At 34.4% G+C, this 22371-nt stretch overlaps 1 protein-coding gene across 1 annotated transcript in view; it reads left to right on the forward strand.

Annotated features, from left to right (window-relative positions):
- The window catches only part of SYCP1 (synaptonemal complex protein 1), a 61130-nt gene that overhangs the window by 691 nt on the left and 38068 nt on the right, over positions 1-22371 (forward strand). The window contains exons 3-13 of the mRNA XM_070939866.1: positions 939-1017; positions 5705-5751; positions 6914-7078; positions 8828-8895; positions 10493-10566; positions 11430-11488; positions 12394-12463; positions 14248-14321; positions 15866-15974; positions 19623-19717; positions 19875-20059. Of these exons, the coding sequence (XP_070795967.1) occupies positions 939-1017; positions 5705-5751; positions 6914-7078; positions 8828-8895; positions 10493-10566; positions 11430-11488; positions 12394-12463; positions 14248-14321; positions 15866-15974; positions 19623-19717; positions 19875-20059 (1025 nt within the window). The remainder of the gene's footprint in view (positions 1-938; positions 1018-5704; positions 5752-6913; positions 7079-8827; positions 8896-10492; positions 10567-11429; positions 11489-12393; positions 12464-14247; positions 14322-15865; positions 15975-19622; positions 19718-19874; positions 20060-22371) is intronic.

The raw sequence follows: 22371 nt of genomic DNA on the forward strand, positions 1-22371 counted from the left end.
TATATCCTTTTTTTCTAAGTAAATGCAGAAAATGTTAGTTTATCTTGTAAAAACTGGAATATATTTGAATAGAAAAAACTTTTTTATTTAAAAAAATAATAATTTCAACATTTATTAAATATTCAGGGTATGACAACTATGGAAATGAAATAAAACATTTCAGATTTTAAAATTAACATATTCAATTACTAAATGTTTGGCTCTAAATTGAAGATCTAAATCAGTTCCCAAAAGTTTTCCTTCATAACCCGAAACTGCTTATCAGAAAGACCCAGCATACTGGATTAGAAAAAGAAACTTGGATCCCAAAGATCTCCAGCCCAGTATGCCAGTCTCTTTCCCCTCTGTGAGCTAAGTTTCTAGCAGGGGTGAAATCTACTTACCTTCCTTACCGGTTTGGAAGCGCACGCACCACATGCTTGCTTTGCTGGTGCACACATGTGCATGCAGACCTGTGCATGCACAAAACATTCTGTGCATGCTCAGAAGGTAAAAAACACATTACTTCCTCGTTTTAACAGGTGGGTGGGTGGAGCATTTCACTCCTGCTTTCTAGCCTTTAGAAACACTGCTTTCACTAGCTTTCTGGCAATCTTTCTGAAAGGTGGAAAGATTGGAAAGTATTTTTACGCTTCAGAAAGATCCTGTTTGCTTATCTTTGTTGATCAATCGAGAATTGTGTATAAGAGATCAGAGGTGTGGAAAAGTTAGTATGCTATTTCAATGAATTTCAATGCACTTAATATTAGATTGGAGCCAGATCTGTTATTACATTTTCTAAGACTTTAATTGTTCTAAACTTGTCCTGTGAATGAATAATTAGTTTTAACTGACTTTTTCATTAAGAGTCATAATTTAATTTCATCTTTATACATTATCAAAGTGCTGTATCTGTGAGTTAATATGTTATGTATTACCATTTTCATAATTTTTTTCAGAATTTTAGTAATGGAACAGAAGAATATTATAACTCATTTTATGGGATGAAAAATATTTCAAAACATATCGAAGTCATTGGTACGTTAAAGGATGGATTGCTGGATTCAAAATTTCATTGTTTTATATATGTAATTGATAGCTTTTCCATTGCATTTCTATTTTCTATATTTCATTTTATTTTTCGTTTATGGTAACCAGATAAACGTGCCCAGAAGGAAATGTATACTATAGTATATAGTGTATACTGTAGTACTGCACACACATACTATATAATTATCCTCATTCAGTAGTATGAATGAGGACAGTACATTAATTCATTAAATAAACTAGATATACATATATTTTCCTTTTATCATGATTATGTTTACAAACATGAAGTTGATAAAATCCATGAAACAGAATATTAAAAAATCCACTATATCAAACCTGACAAATATTGACAAATAAAATTCCAAATAAAAATGTTATTCCTACATTACTACTAAAATTCACATTTTATCTTAAATAAGAAAGGCCAATAACAAAGAGACTAAAGTGGGAACAAGATATTCCAAAATTTGAGGGGTCAACAGAGAAGATCTGCCTTCAGGTCCACAGCCCCTAATTTTTAGTGGGACCATAATTTTAAGCATCTCTTCTTTGATAATTATAAAAGACAGACAGAATCTATCTGGATAAGAAAGTTCCTAAAGTAACCCAAGGCTGAGCCATGTAAGACTTTATATATTTAAAACCAGCATTTTGAATTTGATAAACTATTGACAATCAATACAATGATGGGAATATAGGTCTTACGTTGCAATAGTGTCTCTCCCATGTAAGTGTCTTAATTGTAGTGTTTTATACCAACAATGATTTTCATGTGATTCGTAATGTAAATATATGTAGTTAAGGATATGAGTCACTGTTACCAGGATTTTCTGGCTCAGGAAACGTACACCTACATAGGAGCCATAGCGGTGCAGTGGTTAGAATGCAATATAGCCAGGAGTTTGATACTGATGGGTTCAAGGTTGACTCAGTCTTCCATCCTTCTGAGGCCAGTAAATGAGGATCCAGATTGTTGGGAGCAATATGCTGATATTTGTAAACCATTCAGTAAGTACTGTAAAGCACTGTGGAGTGGTATATAATTCTAAGAGCTATTGCTATCTGGTACATCCATCTAAATTGGGAAAACACTTCCTTGGCTGTTGCTTTCATTTGCTGTTTGTTCTAGCAGGAGGCACGCCCAATGGAACCCCCAAAATCACAAACCCAGTGATTTCACACCACGGACCATTTAGAGCAATAAACAGAACAAAATTGGCAGTCAAGATGTTGTACAATGAATAATTTTGTTTTTCTAGGATTCATTCCATGTAGTCCCTCACAGCTTCTAGATTATTTATTTATTTATTTATTTATTTATTTATTTATTTATTTATTTATTTATTTATTTATTCAATTTGTATGCCGCCCCTCTCCGAACACTCAGGACGACTCACAATGTATTTAAAATCATTATAAAAAACATTTAAAAATTAAAAACATTAAAACCATTCATGGCCGGATCTCGCCGGATCGCAAGAGCGAGATCATCGGCGCCAGGCCTGCCGGAAAAGCCAGGTCTTCACAGCTTTTCGGAAGGCCAATAGGGTGGGGATGCCTTAGGAGGTAGCTGGTTCCAGAGAGCTGGGGCAGCCACAAAGAAGGCCCTCCCCCACGGGCCCGCCAGCTGGCATTGTTTAGCTGATGGGACCCGGAGGAGACCAACTCTGGGATCTTACCGGTCGTTGGGAGTTATGTGGTAGAAGGCGGTCTCGAAGATACCCTGGCCCATGTAGGGCTTTAAAGGTAATAATCAACACCTTGAATTGTGACTGGAGACCAATAGGGAGCCAGTGCAGCTCCCGGAGAATTGGTATAATGTGGGTGTACCTAGGTGCACCCATGACAGCTCGCGCGACTGCGTTCTTTACCAACTGTAATCTCCGAACACTCTTCAAGGGTAGCCCCATGTAGAGCGTGTTGCAATAATCTAACCGTTAGGTGACAAGGGCATGAGTGACCGTGAGGAGAGCCTCCCGGTCCAAGATACTTGACAGGATTTTCAGTCCAGCTTGAGATAGAGATGTAAAGCTCATTATCGTGCCCACACTGATGGGGTCTCAATTCAAACCAGTGGCTTCATGTAAATGTTAGATAGTATAGGAAAGAGCTAAGTTGTGACAATCATGGGCTCAGTTGCAATTCCCCCATAACTCAGTTGGAACCATCAATTTAGGAAAGAACAGAATTACTGTAGAATGATATTCCCTACCCCATACATATTTAGGTGTTCTAGATGAGTAGAATGCTGCTAAGAAGTCTAAAAGTATGAGGAGCATATTAGCTCCATTCAGATTTCAACAATGACCATCTATCAGAATAAGCAGTACTGTTTTCAAGTCATGTTCAGATTCTACAGATACAGGAATCCAGATAATCTTCTATTCCACTACTTTCTCTAAAATTTACGGCAAAAAGGAAGATTGGAATATGGACCGAAATTGCCTAATAGTGTTGAACCTTGGAACAGCTGCTTCAAAAAAGGGCTAGACCATTGCTTTCTTCAAGATTGGTGGCACTTTTCTGTTTCTCAAAGAGTGCTCAAAAGAGTAAGATTCTACCCAAACACGATCTAGATAATCTCCTTTATCTAGCATCCTCTATTCCATTATTTTCTCAAAGCTTTACCACAAAAAAGATTGAGATATGGAGAGAAATGCTCAAAAGATTAAGATTGATCATGGATCCAAGCCAGAAATATTGGAGTTTACACTACAAATAATTTTATCTGGTCCGTGGAACTCCAAAGATCAAAACAATGCCAGATAACATTGCAGATATTACTGTATTTTACTTTATAAAACTGCAAGAGCTATTCCACTTTGAGTTAATACTTGTGAAGGATTGTAGACCTGGCCTTGGTAATGAGGAAAAAAATAAATAAATGGGGGTGGGGAGAGTTTCAAATGAGATTATATAGTCCTACGAAACTCAAAATAACACCATTTTTGCTCAATGTAAGATGAAATAGAAAATGAAAGGCTTTCAGGAATTTGTTATTTTACTTTATAATAATAAAGATCTTTTCTTGAACTGCTGTATTTAATTTTTGACTTTACCTGTCTCTCTTGTAAGGACTGACGATACCAACCAATCCAGTTTGAAATCAATTTATGGCACTATTCTTACATGTAGCTAAATTGTGGGGGGACTACCCACATACCCTCTCAATTTAGAGGGTCTCTTCTCTCACCTCATTTAGATAGCCAATTCCAATATCCCCACTCCCTTCTTTGGAATTCCAATATCCCCACTCCCTTCTTCTTTCTTCTTTATCTTACCGTAAAAGTCCTTACCAATCTTATTTTGAAGGCTTCAAAACATATCACCAATAGCAGCCTTTGCATGATTTTTCATACAGTTCCAGGTCCCATCCTGGAATTTTCAGTGTAGAAGGAGGGATCTCTTATTTTTTCCTAATTATGGATGTGATCAGTTATCCATCCATTTCTAGTGTTTCTTCATTCCTACTTTCTTTCACCCACCCTTATGCAGTTTGTTAAGTTTCATCTACTATTTGTTGTGCTTTGAAGAATCACTGTTTTTTTCTCTCTATTTGTTCGATGAGAGTTGTACTTCATGCTAATTTCCCCTGGAATTGGAATTAAAAAACAATTTGGGAATAAACAGCAAAAAAGGTGATTAGAACATTGATTTTGCAAAGTTATAAATGGGTTAAGGGGTCACATGGATTTGAAACTAACTTCAAGAATCTTTCCTTTGACAAAAGGTTGTTAGAATTTTATTTTAAAATGATTTTGAAATAAGTATAAGAAATCTTCCTGTGGACCAGGAAGAAACCTCTAGATAAGATGGCACTTTGAAGACTAATGCTAGAGAGAACCAAGAAAAACTAAAAGTATACGTAAAGGAGAAGAGACCCACTAATACAGAAAGGAACAAATTATTCTAGCTTGATATAAATATTTGGAAACAATGCACTCCGAAGTTACTCTTAAAATTGCTATCATAAAATTGGATTTAAAAGGTTATAGAAGGGGGACATCCTTTACTGGACAAGACAGGCTAATTTGAATATGGATTTAAAAATGACAAGTTACAAGAATGATATAAATAAAAACGTTATATTGGATGTATGCATGTATGTGTCCACATGTACACATGAATCTGCCAAATGATTTACTAATTAAAATTGATATACAAATAACAACAAAAAAAATGACTTAGATAACTTTCATTTTGGATTTGCAAAAGTTTTGAAAGAATTTCTGAGGAGACAAAAATAGAATTCTGAGACACTGTTTAAAGGAATTAAAAATAGATCTGAATTTTTAGAGAAAGTGATAAGTTACTGTGCTTCAAGTAAAAGAATATAACAAGCTAATTTGATTAAGGTTAAAATAGTTATGCTGTTATCTCAGGCAATTTTTATTTGTAAAATTTATTAAAAAAATCAATGGGCTTTATTGATTAGGATTAAATGAGGTTTTAAGAATTGTTTCATTAGGGTGATGTTAATAAAATTGTACTTGTCATGATAAAGGGGGAAGTTATTTTCTTATACATGTTTTTTATTATACATTATTTTCTCTACACTCTTTGTTCTTTGTATTTTTTTTAGTTTGTAGTTTTTATCTTTGTAACTCTAAACTTTAATAAAATTATTACAAAAAGAAATATTCATATTGAATGGTCAAAATGTTTCATTTTACAGACCCTTCTCCACAGAAAGTAAAGCTTGTACCTGACATAGAGCAAGAGGTCAGTTAATTATATAATATAAAAGTTATATTAAAATTTGGATTGTATTAATTTGGGAGTTTGGTTATGTTGATTATTAATGCTTGTGAGATAATAAAAGGGTAACTTGCAGATCAGCAGGATATATTCCATGTCAAAATGAAAATAACATTCCTATCAAAATACAGAATCCTATTTACTCATGTGTATAAAATAGCTCATTGGTGTATTTATTAATTATATGGTAATGTATTGGCAAGATGCAATTTTTGGAAAGTTTTATCTGCACTTTTATGATCTTATTAAAGTGTTTTTCACTCAATATGAAATAGTTCACATTTTTAAATATAACAGTTCTTTGTGCAGCATTTATTGTTTAATATGTTAATACACAGTTTAGATGTGCCAAGTTTATTATATTCTTTATCAATTCAGGCATTTTTCTCTTTCTAGAGAAAATAATGAACTTTTAATATTTGGCTAATTCTTATATGCAGATAATGTACAGCATTACATTATCATCCATTGTACAGCAAAAATTTTGAAGCTACATGAAAAGGAAAAAACTTATTAAGGGAAAGGTATTGAAATTAGTATTGGAAAATATGGATGAGAACAAAGGCTGTATATCATTTATCTTGCTTCTATGATCTAAATTTATACTTACTTTAATGATCTTTTTAAATTTTAAATAGTTATCCATGACAACATGTGACAGTTTAATGGATTATGAAATTTAGCCATCCTTAAAGAAAGTTGCTCATAGCATCAGGCTTGTTTTTTTTGATAAAAACTTCAGACTTAGTTTAGACTGAAAACTGCTTTAGATCAGTGATAGTTTTTTGATACAAACATATAAGTAGATTTCAGAAAAATCACCTTTTTATACAGTTATGAAATAAATAGAATCTCCTGAAGGGTACTATTAAGAAATAGTTACCTACAAGAAAAAATAATTAGCTTTAGAAAATTACTGACATCTCATTTTTTTCATGTTCCTAGTGCATTGTCCTTAATACTTTAAATAGTCGTGGATAACTTTGTCTGAGATTTTTTTACTGACAATATTGTAATCCCTTCTTTTTATGTTGCATATTTTGAGTATATCCAAGGCTAGGTTTAATGGCAAATGTGAGTACTAAAATGAGATAATTGTTTATTACATTGAAACCTATTTTTGTAGAATATAGAGACAATGAATGAGCTTTATTCAAGGCTTTACAAAGAAGCAGAAAAGATCAAGAAATGGAAAGTCAGTGTACAATATGAATTAAAGGAAAAAGAGAAAAAAATGCAAGAAAATAGAAAGATTATTGAAGCATTGCGTAAAGCCATTCAGGAATTACAGGTAAGTGTTTATTGTATTTTGAAATGGACTTCAGGCAAGTGTTTATTGTATTTTAAAATGGACTTCAAAATAAAGTAATAAAGTAAAATATTTTTTTAAAAAAACTTGACATTTAAGGTGTTATACAATTTTAAGATGAGTTCTGTGAATGTTTTATTATTTTTCCATTGTATTTTAGGGTAATTGTAGACAATCTTTCTGTTTCCCAACTCATCTCATTCAAACGTTTAGAGATTTGTCAAAGCTGTTTTTACTGATTGCACATGTCAAGACACTATGATCGTGGATATGTTTATATATTTTTGATTCTATAAAATTCATTAAAAAATGACAGTAAGACTCATCCTTCACTACCAAGAGTGAACATAGAAAATTGTCAAATAATCCATTTGTTGTCCAGGCATTGATAAGTGCCTTATCCTGCTATCTCAGTTTCACACATGATCGATCTCTCTTGTTATCATGCCATTGCAGTTGGATCCTAGAAGCTAGTAAGTGAGATGAATTGGCCACTCCTCATCCCTAGTTATCTTTGCTTTTATGGTAATTGCAGCTTGAAATACAATTTCCTTGCTGATGAATAAGACAACAGTGATGCAAGAATTTGCAAATAATGATAACATTATCGATACACAATAATACAACTGATTATATGATGAGTATACAGTTATGATATCATAAAATCAGTTAGAGCGTTCATTACACTTCATTCTTGGGATTTCCAATCATTTTTATACAGACTGGAAGAACTTTTTTAGAGTATATGCTTTGTTGAAAAGAAATGTGAATATTTTTTATTATATTCACCCAGAATATTTGCTAAAATAGAATTAAGTTAAGAATCAGAATAACTTGTAGAAGTCAATCATAAGATAATAATTTTCAGGTACTGATTAACTCCAAAAAGAAATAATGGGATGAGTATCCATGAATGCATTTAATATTAAATACTAGAACTGTATTTATAACAAGATTAGTACTGGATTCTAAGATCTGAGTTCTGCCAGCTATGTATTTCTGGTTCTTCCTCAAAATAATATCTTACAGGATTTTTTTTGTTTCTCCCTATGGGGGTTATACACATCCAGGTTTTCTACTGATTGGAGAAAAGGAGTGCTGTTTGTATATCTCAAAGTAATTTCTGTTTTTAAAGGGTACTTCCAGTGCTGACAAACGTAGCTATTCACTGCCAGTATTCTCTTTCATTACTGTAACAACACTTATGGATTTGAAATATTTGGAAATTGGAGTAGTAACAGTCCGCCATTTCTATTTACAGCCTGATTGGCAAGTTGCAGGCATAGCTCAGAAGCAAGGTTGAGGCAGTAGGAAATGTTCCATTGGTCCTTGGAACCTCTTCTGATGCCTGTAACTAGACACTATGCAATAGAGCTGTATTCAGAAGTAGTCCAAGTGATAGTTACTTATTGGCATGGAACAACACCAAGCCAGCAACTGTTACTAAGGCAACTTGTAAGTTATTTAAAGACTTTGCACTCTGCACATATAACAAAATTTGGCCTACCACTTATTAAGGAGAGTAATTGGTGGTAGTTTTAGATGTTATGTTGGAAGAAGAAATAAAGATTTTCTTCAGAGCAGCACAAATTGTACTAGCATACTTTACTGTCAACCCCAGTACTGAAAAAATATACATTAACACTGTCATGAACAAAAGTCCATCCTTTTATATTTGGCGTCATAATTTAATCAGACTAAAACATATCATTTGCATCTTTATGAATTTAGTTTGAAAATGAAAAGTTAAGCCTAAAACTTGAAGATGAAATACATGAAAACAATGAACTTCTAAAAGAGTAAGTAATATTAGTAAAACTTTATTAAAATAAATTATGGAACTTAAATTATTGATTATAGCAAGCAGCAATATCATTCTGACATTGGCTGATTTCAACAAAGCTAAGTAATATATTCATAGTACAGATAATCCTTAACTTAAAACCACAATTGGAACTGGAATTTTTGTCCTAAATCATTGCGGTTGTAAGTTGAATCTGATCCAATTTTAGTACCATGTTTATGATGATCATTAAGGAAATTACTGTGGTAAAGGAACACTATAGTTGTAAGTGCGAACTCATTTTTCCAAATGCACAAATCATTATCACATTACTGCAAGACATTGCAATGGATTATAAAAATGGATTATAAATGCGAGCCACTTGCCAAGAGTCCAAGTTGCAATCACAATAACCTGAGGATGGTGCAATAGTCATAAGTGCAAGACTATCATAAGTGTGAGGACTATACATTTTTCAAATGATAAGGAAATCCTAGGGCTGTGGGATACTTGAAATAATGAGAAAAAATCCTCACGAAAGGACACCATTGTTAAATTGTTATCAAGGAAAGAGATGGATGTGTCCAGATGGCATCAGAAATCAAGCCAAAGTCAATCTTGCAGCAATTATTGACATATATTTTGGCAATTTTATTCATTCATTTATTCATTCATTCATGCTGCCATCTTGCCAAAGACAACCCATTGTTTTGAAGTGATAAATCTTCAACTTGACCAACATGTACCTCACCCATCTCACCCAGGTTTATTTATATAAATAATTCAAACCAATTAAACGTTTTCTCTACTTTCATCAAACTATGGCATCAAATCCATAGTTTGGTAGCATATCCACAGGTAGCTATTTTTTGATGCATCCCAGTAATGTTTTCATCTCAGCATAGCCCATGAGTGAGGTAATCTTTAGCTGATCTTAACTATTCTAATGATAAAGTAGCATTTTCTCTTTATTCTGACATTACCGGGGATAGCTGGAAGGTACACCTTATCACCCTTTATTACACTTATATCACCTTTCAATTGGATAGAAGTGAGAAAACTTGCAGTGATTGTGAAAAGAGGCAATAGAGCAGAGGTGTGAAACTCACATCATCATGGCATCATGTGACGTATTGGGACTTTTTCCCACTTCACTAAACTGAGCATGGGCGTGGGCGTGGCCAGCGCATGACGCATCTGGCCCACGGGCCAGAAGTTTGACAGCTCTGCAATAGAAGGTTGGCTACAATTTGGTAAAGAGAATAGCAAATTTAATACCAATAGTGTTTTCTGCTGGCTCAGGGATAGGTGAAGAGCATGTGCATTTATTCTCAGTCATGGAGAAAGGTTGTATGACAGTTACATTATGAATAAGCAAGCTTCCTTCCACAACAAAGCATTTTGTTAAAACAATCAAGTAAGCACTTAAAAATTTGTGCCCAGCAGCACAAATCTTTCCCTCCCCTTTGTTAGGCAGTAGATCTTTTACTTTAATTGGAATCAGGTGAGGAAACTACTCCAGAATTTTAAAATTGCTCTGTAAAGACATTTCTTTGTAAAGCAAGGAACTATGGTAGCAACTTAATGTTGTTAATGTTATCTTTTCTCTTCAGAAATAATGCTACAAGACATTTGTGCAACTTACTCAAAGAAAAATGTATGCAATCAGTGGAGAAGTGCAACAAATGTAAATATTCTTATCAGCATTTATCTTTTCCACACTATAAATCGCAACAAAAATACTTATATGTGAATAAAATATTTAATTAATTAATTAATTTTCTAATTTTCTAAATAAAAAAATATTAGGTGGTTCTTCACAAAATGTTTTATTACATATACTATAAGGTCAACCTTATGTTCAGAACTACTACTTGGCTGGTCAGTTCCTCAAGAACGATCATGCCTAAATAGGAGTTTACCTATAAAATAAAAAATCTGTTTTAAATTAAAATTGTTTATTTGGTTCAGCAGAGAATGGATGGATGGATAAGTGGATAGATTATATGACTTTAAGTCAGTGTCAATTCTTAGTTCTCACATAGGTAGATTTTTTCCAAGATGATCTGTTCCCAATCTCATAAATTTGTCAGTGTAGTTGAGTGTAGCCATATTGCTGCTACTGGTCTTTCTTGTCTTTTTTTCCCCTTTTCCAGCATTATAGACTTTTCAAGAGATTAGGTCTTCATATAATGTGTCTTAAGTATGGTAATTTGAATTGGGTCATTTGTGCCTCAAGGGAGAACTCTGGTTGATTTGTTTGAAGAATCATTTGTTTGTTTACATGGCTAACTATGATAATCTCAAAAGTGTTCTCCAACACCAAAATTCAAAAATGTAAAGAACATAGATAGGAAAGCATTTTTTAGTATTGATAGGACAATCAGAAAACCTTGCTTTATTATGACAGATTATAAAATACTCTGTCCTAAACTCCTAACATTTAATCCTAATTTAATTCTAACTTGAATTATGTACTGTTATTATTACTGATATCTTTTATTTGACACTAACATTTTTTACTCTACCATATCATTAATTTTGTTAAAGATGAATGTGAACGAGAAGAAACCAGACAAATGTATGTGGATCTTAACAATAACATTGAGGTAATACACTGAAAATATTTAAAATAGACCTGTAGTTTAGTAATGCACCTATAGCTGGATCCTGAGGCCATTAGTTGATCTTTTAGCTAGGGATGGAGGAAATGGTATCTCTAAAAGCAGAATGTGATTGTGGTGATGCATTAATACCTAAATTGCTGTGGCCTTTCCTCCTTATTTGTTTTTTAAATTATAGTTATGAAAAACAGTGAAAATATAGTTGACTGTATTGACCAGCGAGCTGTGATAGCATAGTGGTTAGAAGGCAGTATTGCAGGCTAATTCTCCTGACTGCCAACAGTTCGATTTTCATTTTGCTCAAGATTGATTCAGCTTCCATCCTTCTGAGGTCTTTAAAACGAGGACCCAGATTGTTGGGAGCAATATGCTGACTCTGTAAACTGCTGAGGGCTGTAAAGCACTGTGAAGCGGTATATAAGTATTTATTTGACTATTGTTTATTTCATCATTCTGTTTTACTATTTGTTGAAAGTTTATTGATTTATTTCTTTATATCCTACCTAACCACTTGGTCCAAAGTCCCCCATAGACTGATTCTGGATAAGCATGAAATTTTCATTATCGATCGCATCTATCATTACTACCATACCACACTAATTCTCAATAAATAGTATGCCATCATATCATATATAGTAACATCATTATTGCTTGAAGAAATGGAATCTAAAAAAAAGTAATAATTTAAAAAAATGAAGAAGATGAACAGTGACTAGTCCTGAAGATAAAGTATTGCAGGCAAATATCAATGACTGAATATAATATTAATATCATGGGACACTATTGTATATAATAAATATTAATATTAAACCTGAATATCTCTATAAAATATTAATATATTAATTTCTTCCGGAACATTTGTTTTTATCCAATTTTATGTACATTTTTAGAGAATGATAAAGGCTTTTGAAGAACTTCGTGTAGAAGCAGAGAACATCAGACTGGAAAAGTATTACAAAAGTAAGAATATTGTATTTGGCATATGTGTGATGCATAATAAATTATCAAACTAAAATAGTCACTAAGATTTGAGAATTATATAATCTTATTTCTTGTTTTCTTATTTGATCTTCTATGAATGCTACGTAAGTTATCTTGAACAATTAAAAGAGACTTGCAAAATGTAATTTTGATTGAGATTTTGAAATTACTGTGTCCTGTTTTGTTATGTTCTCTTTATTATAAACACTTATGAAGCATATAGTGGACTACTTTTGTTGAGACATTAATTGACATTCAAAATGTGGAACATATTGCAAAATTTATATGTGGAATTAATCAGAGGTTTCTATTGGATTGAGTTCTTTGAGACAAGGAATATAATCTAAGTACGAACTAGTGAAGTAGCTCTTTATAACTTTAATAGAAAGAGTTATAGGTAGTCCTTGACAACAATCACAATTGGGACCAGAATCTTGAGCAAAGCAGTCACTACGCAAAATGCCCATATGACCATTTCATTCAATAACTACGATCCTAGTTACGATTGTTAAGCAGTCACCCAGATTGTTGAGAGATTGTGTGGGGATGCCTCAGAGTGGAGCATGCCCTGAGAAGGCTCAGCACCACTGATGCATGGAAAACTGCTGCAAGCTAGGAGACTTTGTCTGGGGATAGACCCACTGGCATACTTGCCAGGAAGCCTGGGTCCTCCCTTCTTATCATGGCTTGGAGGCATGGGCCATCTCCCTATACATCACATCTGGGAGCCTAATTTCCCTGTCCTACCACATTTGGGACACCCTGGCCTCCTCCCCACTCCTTCATGCCTGGGTCTACTGAATCTTTTTGTTTTTTGCTGCAGCTCCTGAAAGAGCCTTTCCAGCCTTCAGAACAACTGCCTTCACTACAAAGATTATTGTTTGGAAGGCTAGAAAGGATGGGAGTCATAGTGCCCCTGAAATCATAAGGGCATGTGCACTGCCAAGTGCATGAATTTTGATCATGTGACTGTAGGTGCTGCAATGACTGTAACTACAGGCAGGGGTTATAACTCTTCAGCATCATCATAAATTGAAAACTAACTGAATAAATGTTGTAAATCAAGAACTCCAGCATTACAAATAATAACATGGGCGGATAGGGTATATAGGAGAAGTCCAGCTCCTAGTTATATCTTTGGCAGAGTATTAGAAAACATTGGAATCTAACAAAATTAATGAAGCATGTTTTTTAACTTTAACCACAAGGAGATTTATTTACAGGAAGTATATTGTCAAGATAGACAAAGTCAAGCACCTGCTCCTACCAGGAGAATCCAAGAGTTGTGTTCTGTGTATGTATGCCCAGAATAAAGCAGAAGGAAATGACTTATATCTGATAAATAAAGGCCATACACACACTTCCTGTTAAAGATGTTCTTATCATGTACTCATGTTGGCTTGTTTCTAAAATTGCTTAAGAAAATCCTGCCCAAAGTGAGACATTTTGGCAATAGCTTGCAAAAGACTTATGCAGTAGGTTATCCCATCCAGCATAAGCATCCTGTCTTGTTCCTTGATATGAATTTTTATCAGCTGTCATCTTTAAATAGTATTGGTCTGCTATCACTCCAAAACCTGGTGATATATTTTGGAGCAGGTTACTCATTTGAGATTGCAGTGAAATCAGTATGAGATATGATTAGCAAACAAAAATAAGTCTATTACCTTCTCATTTTAAATGAAGGACTTTACTGTAGAGATAACATGTTTTACTTTCTTTACTAATTTAAATGTTAATGTAAATTATTGTTATTTTGGAAGTAAAAGAAGCAGCTGATAAAATAGAACAGCTTGAAAAAGGACACAAGAGAGAGATAAATTCCATGGAAAAAGAGGTTTGTTTATGATTACTTATTTTTGTTAGATTAGTTATAAGTAATGTATATAAATCAACATTTTAAATTATTTTTCTGAATAAATCTTTTAGGGGCATTTTTTAAAATAAAAATAATATATAGTTGGAAGTCCTTAACAGAAAATTGGAGTTTTCTCCTAGAAGGTTATAAAATAATAAAAACATAGTAAAGAGATGAATTAATGCATTTGACAGAAAAAGGAGAGAAAGAAAAGGTGATGTTAAATTATTGAAATCACCATTCTACATTGGATGGAAGACTAGCATAATTTAAAATATGTGTTTTGTTAAAAATAATGGATTTCCAAGATTCATTTTTATCATCAACTCCCCTGCTTGGTTCATGAATCCAAATTGAAGCAACCCAAATAGATACTTGTGTATTCTTTTCTGAAAGATGAATGGAGTCAACCACTTGTGTCACAATAACTGTAACTAGTTCAAAATGGAAGTAGATAACAGAATAGGGAAGGCGTAGCAAAATTTTGTGCATAACTCTAAATGATAGTGAGCAATATCTACAACCCTTTGGATCACATTAAATCTAGGAATAGTATGTTGAACATTGTATGCATGTATGTACATATATGCATGTGTGCCAAAAAACACAAAACAAACCGTACCAACTTGGAGTGGAAAAATTCATGACTTTCTTCCGGTTAGAAAGCAGAGATAAAAAAACTTTTCCACCCCAGTTTTCATTTGAAATGTCATTACTATGAGAGGTAGGAAACCAGTTAGGTAGTGAAATTAAATTCCTTCTTTTGCACAAACAGATATTATATAACAATCCCACTTAAATTTTTTATTTTCTTAAAGCTGTAAATGACAGGAAGTGAGTTATGTTCTTGCATTAAAATTGATAGTGGATGCTAAAATACCTCCTGACTAAAGCCACTGGTTTCCCACTTAATCAGGATGAATAGCTAAAGTTGAAGTTTTATTTCCCTCTGTCCTCTTATGTCACAGTCTCCTCTGCATTCAGATCAATAGGGAGATTGTGAACTCCCTAGAATAAAAATCACTGCTGTACTTAAAAAGCCTGGGTTAATGAACTTTTCCTTACTGTTGAATGTGGAGGGACTAAGCTGTATAAGTCATGAAGAGATCAGCTGTGAGTTGTTTCATTCTTAGTGTACACTTTGACCTTGTTGTCTGGTATAACTTCAGAAAATTTATGTTCCATTTTAGTCTTATTGCTTGTATCAGGTGTAAAGTATCAGTACCATATGTTAAGCTGCAGTTCAGAAGATTTATTTCTCAAGTCTATACACAAGAATCTAGTCAACTAATGGTCAATACTAAATTGGCGCTAGACAGGAATTAACTGAATTCGGGGTGGGGGGGCTGGACTTGGGGCTAGATTGCTTATGGCAAAGTAATGACTCCAGACTACTCCCTTAATTCCACCTTCTGGCTTTGCCTCTTTTCTTATATCTTGTCATATAAAAAACTCTGTGACAAGAATATGAAACTCAAATGGAATTTGAGCAAACATGACTTGTCAATTATTTATTTGATTAGATTTCTATACTGAAAGAAGAAAATGATAAAAAAGATAACAAAATAAAACAGACAGATAGTCAGTTACAGGAATCAAGATTGTTAATACTTGAATTCGAAGAAATAAGAAGTAAGTATTTTTATTGCTATCCTAGTTACCCTCTTTTTGTTTCTCTCTCTCTCTCTCTCTCTCTCTCTCTCTCTCTCTCTCTCTCTCTCTCTCTCTCTCTGTGTGTGTGTGTGTGTGTGTGTGTGTGTGAGTGAGAGTGTGTGTGTGTGTGTGTATTCAATTGATTTATCTCATCCATTCCTCTTTGTTCTGTTTCATTTTCATTATGCTGCTTCCTCCTTCACCTCATTTCCCAGCCAATGTATAATCATGTTTTCTCCAAGCACTGTGATGTCTTGGCAAACACATTTTCATAGTATTGCGCCATTTCACCTGTATTAGAATCTAAGAAAAATTCCATGGATAAAAATCCTAAAGGGGAAGAGAACTCAAAAAGCATGGGAAACTCTGAAAAATATGATTATAAAAGCCCAGTCCAGCACAATACCACTGAAAAAGAAAAACAAGAAATCCAAGAAGAAACCAGCATGGCTACACAAAGATCTCGGAGAATCTAAAAGACAAAAAGGAAAAGTACAAAAAAAGGAAAGACAGACACATAATTAAGGCAGAGTATCTTGACAGACAAACAATGGGCCCTATCCAACAAAATGCAATTTAATTTGGAGAAAAGTAAGGTACAAGAACAGATTGGCGAAACCTGGTTTAAAAACAGTAACTGTGAGAGGGAGCTTGGAGTCCTAGTCGATGATCACTTAAATATGAGCCAGCACTGTGCGACAGCAGCCACAAAAGCTAATACAATCCATGATTGTATAAACAGGCATAGAATCAAAATTGTGAAGTATTAGTACCACTTTATAAAGCCTTAGTAAGGCCACACTTGGAATACTGCATCCAGTTTTGGTCACATTACAGAAAAGATGTTGAGACTGGAAAAAGTGCAAACGAGCAATTAAGATGACTAAAGGCCTGGAGACAAATTTATGAAGAACAGTTGCAGGACTTAGTTTTGGCTAATCTAGAGAAAAGAAGAACTGGGGGTGGGGGTGGGGGGAGGAAACATGATAGCAGTATTCTAGCATTCGAGAGGTTGCCATAATGAGGAGGGGGTCAACTTATTTTCCAAAGGACCAGAGGGTAGGACAAGAAATTGGATGGAAACTAATCAAGGAAAGAAGGAACCTGAAATTAAGGAGAAACTTCCTAACAGTGAGAACAATTAACCAGTGGAACAGCTTCCCTTCAGAAGTTGTAGGTGCTTCACAGTGGTGAAATCTAAAATTTGTTACTACCGGTTCTGTGGGCGTGGCTTGGTGTGGGGGTAATGTGACGGTGGGCGTGACCCAAAATTTTTTTTTAACTTTTAAAACCATTTTTTCACCAGAGGTTGTAAAAAAATGCTTTAAAAAGGCTCTGATGGTCCCAGCTTGGATCGTCAGAGGCATTTAAAAGAAAAAATCCTTTTTTTCTTTTAAATGCCTCTGACGATCCAAGCTGAGTTGCCTGATTGGCAGATGCTTTTTTAAAAAGCCTCTGACGATCAGGCAACTCAGCTTGGATCGTCAGAGGCATTTAAAAGAAAAGATTCTTTTTCTTTTAAATGCCTCTGACGATCCAAGGTGAGTTGCCTGATCAGCAGAGGCTTTTTTTAAAAAAATGCCTGACGATCCAAGCTGAGTTGCCTGATCGGCAGATGCTTTTTTAAAAAGTACCGTATTCTTTGGAGTATAAGACATACTTTTTTCCCTCCTAAAAGAGGCTGAAAATTTGGGTGCATCTTATACTCCGAATGTGACCCCGCCCACCCCCACCCTTTGGCCTCTGCGTGTCATCTTCCTAGCTGCAAAGATTACCATCGACAATGGCTTGTATTTTTGGTCTCCATGATCGCATTTTCAGCCTCCAAACGCTCCGTTTGAGAGCCCTTCAAGGCTGCAGGGATCGCCAAAGCACATCACCGCCAATTGCAGCCCGAAAACGATGAGTTTTGAGCCCAAAATGGCTATCCAGAACAGCTGTTGCCTTCTCTTACCCCTTCCATGCTTCGCCTGCTTTAGTCATTGGAGCTCCCTTCGATGATCAGCTGTGCTTTTGAAGCTGCTTTTTAGTCCCAACCAGCTCCAACTTCAAAACCAGTGAGCGAACTAATGTACTGAAGCTGACCAGGCTAAGGACGCTAGCCAGATGAATACCTGGTAGGCAGAATTTCCTCCCCAAAAACTAAGGTGCGTCTTATACTCTGAAAAATATGGTATATTTTCCTCACTTGTTTTTTAAGCTCCTATGAGCTTAAAACAATGCTTGTTTTTAAACCTACTTTTCTGCAGAGCTACATATATGCTTCCCAAAGTTCAAAAATAAATTCTTGAATTCATTAGATTCCCACATTTAATAACTATTGTATAGATGAGAAGCCACTTTGTATCTTTTTTCATCTTTCATGCCCTCCTCCTCTTCCTCGCTCTCTATTAGTTTGTATTTGTGTGTGTGTATAATTAATTCATTAGACTCTTTCCACTTCTAAAATACTTAGTGGATTTCAACCACAGTGTAAAACAATATGTATTGGACATCTGCAAAAATACAGAATTATATTTATTAATTATAAGAAAGTAAAAGGCAGTTTGAAATAGGCACAGAATCAAAAAGGGTTATAATATGTGTGTTTGTGTTTTATTTTTATAATTATAATGTGTACTGAAGATGGCATTTAATTTTGTTGTACGAGGTGCAGTGACAAAGTAAACTAAAGAAAAGTATATAATATTTTGCTTTATTTTTTTCACTCTACTTGGTTTTCCTGGTTTTTTTCTTTTTGTTGATACTCCTCCAATTTTATCTTCTCCATTAGCTTGGGATAATCAGTTGGGTAGAGTAAGAAAAGCAATTGTCATTGACAACTAAATCTAATGGTGTTGACTCTTCAGCATTCATGATCCACTGTCCACAAGGGGGCAGTAAGGGGTAGAGAAAGAATTAAAGATTTATTCTGTATGTTCCCTTTGTCTTTAATATAGTTCTAAAAGATTAATCTGAAGTTACTTAGTTCCCTGGCACAAATGCATAGAACTTGTGCTCTTTGAATCTCTTTTCTGTTACAATTATAAACTCTGCCTCACTTATTTTAAGTTATATTCCTGCTTATATTCAGGAATATAACTCAGCTTCTAAAAGTTACTTCAGTTGCTTTATCAACCTCTATTTTTAATTACTTTTCTCACTTTTGTTGCTACCTACAGATCACAAACTTTCTTTGCAACATAACAATATATTATGATAAAATATATCTTTCTCTTCCCCCTCCCCATCCCCCTCCCCCCTCCTCTGCCCAAGCAGCAATGTCCTAGACTACATATGTCCTTTGTTTGAAGAATGCTTTAAATCTAAAAATATTTTGCCAAAGAAGCAACAAGAAGCTACAGGCTGAACTTTGTCATGTGCTTACCACTGATCAAAACAGTTAAAAATATAACTTTTTAAAAAAAGTTTTTAAAAATGGGTAGATTAGACAAGCTGTAGTTGGTATTTAAGGAAGGTTTAGGCAGAGATCAGTGAGGGATAGATTTGGTTAATATGATTGGTGAATATGTTGACTAATATTGCTTATTTACGATAATTAAAAATGTACATTTTCTGTATACATGATAGATAGTATAATTCTGTGTCTGTAAACTTTCCTGAAAATATTTTATATTTAAAATTCAGAACAACAAGATGAGATAATAAAAACAGCAGAAAGCAAACAACAAATTTTTTTGGCAGAACTGGAAAATACTATACATTCTTTGGAAGATACAAAGGTAGGACTTCACAATAGTTTAAGTCCAATAATACTGAATATAAATGAAATTCAGAATACAGTTTAAATTATTATGAATATTTCCATTTAGTAGAATCTTAATTATAAAATCATATCACTACATATAAGTTGGAAAAATATTTTTTTATTCTCTTTAGAATACTTGTAAGAATTTAGAAACTGAATTACAAATTACAGTAAAAACATTAGCAGAAGTCACTGAACAAAAGGAATTGATTATAAGAGAATTTGAAGAAACTAGAGTTCTGCATGCATCGGATACTGATGGGTTCCAGATTGAAGTTTCTAATTTGAAGGAGATGCTATTGAAAGAAGAAAATAGGTAAAATGGTTTTCTGTGTAAATTTTAAAAGATAGTTGTGACAAAGGGAAAACATCAACCTCCTTGTGAATAGGACACAGCAGCAAAGTATGACTGATTTCAGACTTCATCTGCTGGGCATAAAGACTGCTTGATAAAGGAGCAATTATGGAGGTTGGAGAAGATCAAGGGAGATGGCAGATATCAAAGGTTAACTAAGACAACCCTAAAGAGAAGGAGCCTGTTGAATTATCCTTAATAGGCCTGTACATACAGTACCACCTTTCTACACTTTCTGGCTGACTCAATTCACTGTCCAGCAGAGACCAGTTTCTGTTAGCTGGAAACTCTTTCTCAGCAGGAAAGAAAAGTCATCAAAGACTACATTAATAAGAGATGCTTATAACCTCTCCTCCAAGGCTGGGACTATTGAGACTGTTGATAAAAGCAGGAGAACAACTGTTCACTTGTTTCCACTTTTCAAGCACTTTGGATATATGTTTTTTGTAAGACTGGCTGCTGGGTAGTTTCTACTGTGTTTCCCCGAAAATAAGACGCTGTCTTATATTGTTTTGAACCTTGAAATAAGCGCTAGACCTTACTGCCATGTGCTCAAAAGCCCGATTGGGCTTATTATCAGGGGATGTCTTATTTTGGGGGAAACGGTAGCATCATCACTACTTTGTTCTCTTAACAGTAGGCCATATCCGAGAATTTCTCGCAGTGTTGGGAGTTCAGACCGCAACAAATCTCTTCCAGTCCCAATTAGGTTGCTCATATAAGTGAATGTTCCCAGTCTTGTTCTTTTTTTAGACGCCATTACAGATCGGTTATCACCTTCACAGGAAACGAGGCCAGCAGAATCAACACTCTCAGACAAAATAATATTTAACAAAAAGAGAAAGACAGCTGAAACTATTAAATGAAACAAACAAAATGTTAAAAAGTTATCACATTTATGTAGTTACTTACCAAGCACATCTAAATTATATTAAAGTAACCAAAATATCGTTACAATCCCCAAGACATGTCCCAACCTTTGAGCACTCCCAATGTTTGGAAATTGAAAGTTGAAAAATTTGACATACCCTACAAGTCTGCATGGCTTGTAAGTTATCAAATAAAAGGTAATTAAAATTTTGAAACATTAAAACTACACAGTTTATGATTTTAAAACTATAGTTTTACACCCTTGGTCTGCAGTCACAGTCACTTTGTGATTACAGGTTACGGCCAAAGCCTCCACAGGGCCATGCAGCAGAACCCCTGGGATATTCTTTAGCTCCTTCTGAAACATGAGCAGGTCCATTTGTCACTGAGGGGTGTGAGCCATTCAAATAGGATTGCTTCCCTGTGTGAGAGGGGGCATTGAAAAATCTTACAGCCACCAGTGCATCCATGATGTGGGATAATGACAGATCTTTCACCAGATCACATTGCCATTGCTCTGACAAAATCATATCCAGAATGTGACCTCTATTCTGCATTGATCTTGGATGATCTAGAATAGATCATCCCACCCCATCAAAATGAATATTACAAACTTAAGTCTGCTTTAATAGCTAAATCCAATTGGGTATATAAAATACTCTCCTGTGATCTCTAACTCTTAAGCTCTTTTATAGCATGTAGTAAAAGAGGTCCTACCAGTTTGTATTCAGGTCCTCAGGGCACAGATTTTCCAAATTCCTCATACAATGAATCATAGTGAGATTACAAAATCTCACAAATGCCCCAAATGGTCCCTTCCCTATGCAGCATCCTCTCCTGGAGATATAAGTGGCCCTTGTTGCTTTTTATGTTTCCAAAAAGTCCAGAACATGTAGTATTTTTCAGGAGGCCTGGGCCCCCTGAATGGAGATGGAGTTGATCAACTGAATGATCTGATTGTTTTGCTGCTACCATGGGGTGTAAGAGTAGGGTTTATAGTTTTTATGTTGTGGTTTTTAATGTAAGTACATGGAGTTACCTATGTGAGCTGGCAGTCATACATTTCTTTAATAAATGAATAATAAAGTAAGGTCTAAACTGATCATAGTGTAGATTTTGCTTATATGTGTGTGTGATATAGATAATAACCTGATTCTGTGGTTTCTTCCCCAAACCCCCAAAACTTTAAATCTTAGACTGTCTACTGTCGACCTCACCCCATTCCTAAGAGGTCTTTAAGGGGCGTGCATAAGTGCACCAGTGCCTACTGTCCCTGTCCTAATGTTGCCTTTTATTCATATCCATTTCATGTATTCATAATCATGTTTATACTTATATCTGTTATCTAATACATGCTTGATGAAATAAATAAATAAATAAATAAATAAATAAATAAATAAATA

This window comes from Pituophis catenifer, unplaced genomic scaffold, assembly GCF_029215685.1.
Source record: "Pituophis catenifer annectens isolate HBS135680 unplaced genomic scaffold, rPitCat1.0.hap2 SCAF_3, whole genome shotgun sequence".
Classification (NCBI taxonomy): Eukaryota; Metazoa; Chordata; class Lepidosauria; order Squamata; family Colubridae; genus Pituophis; species Pituophis catenifer.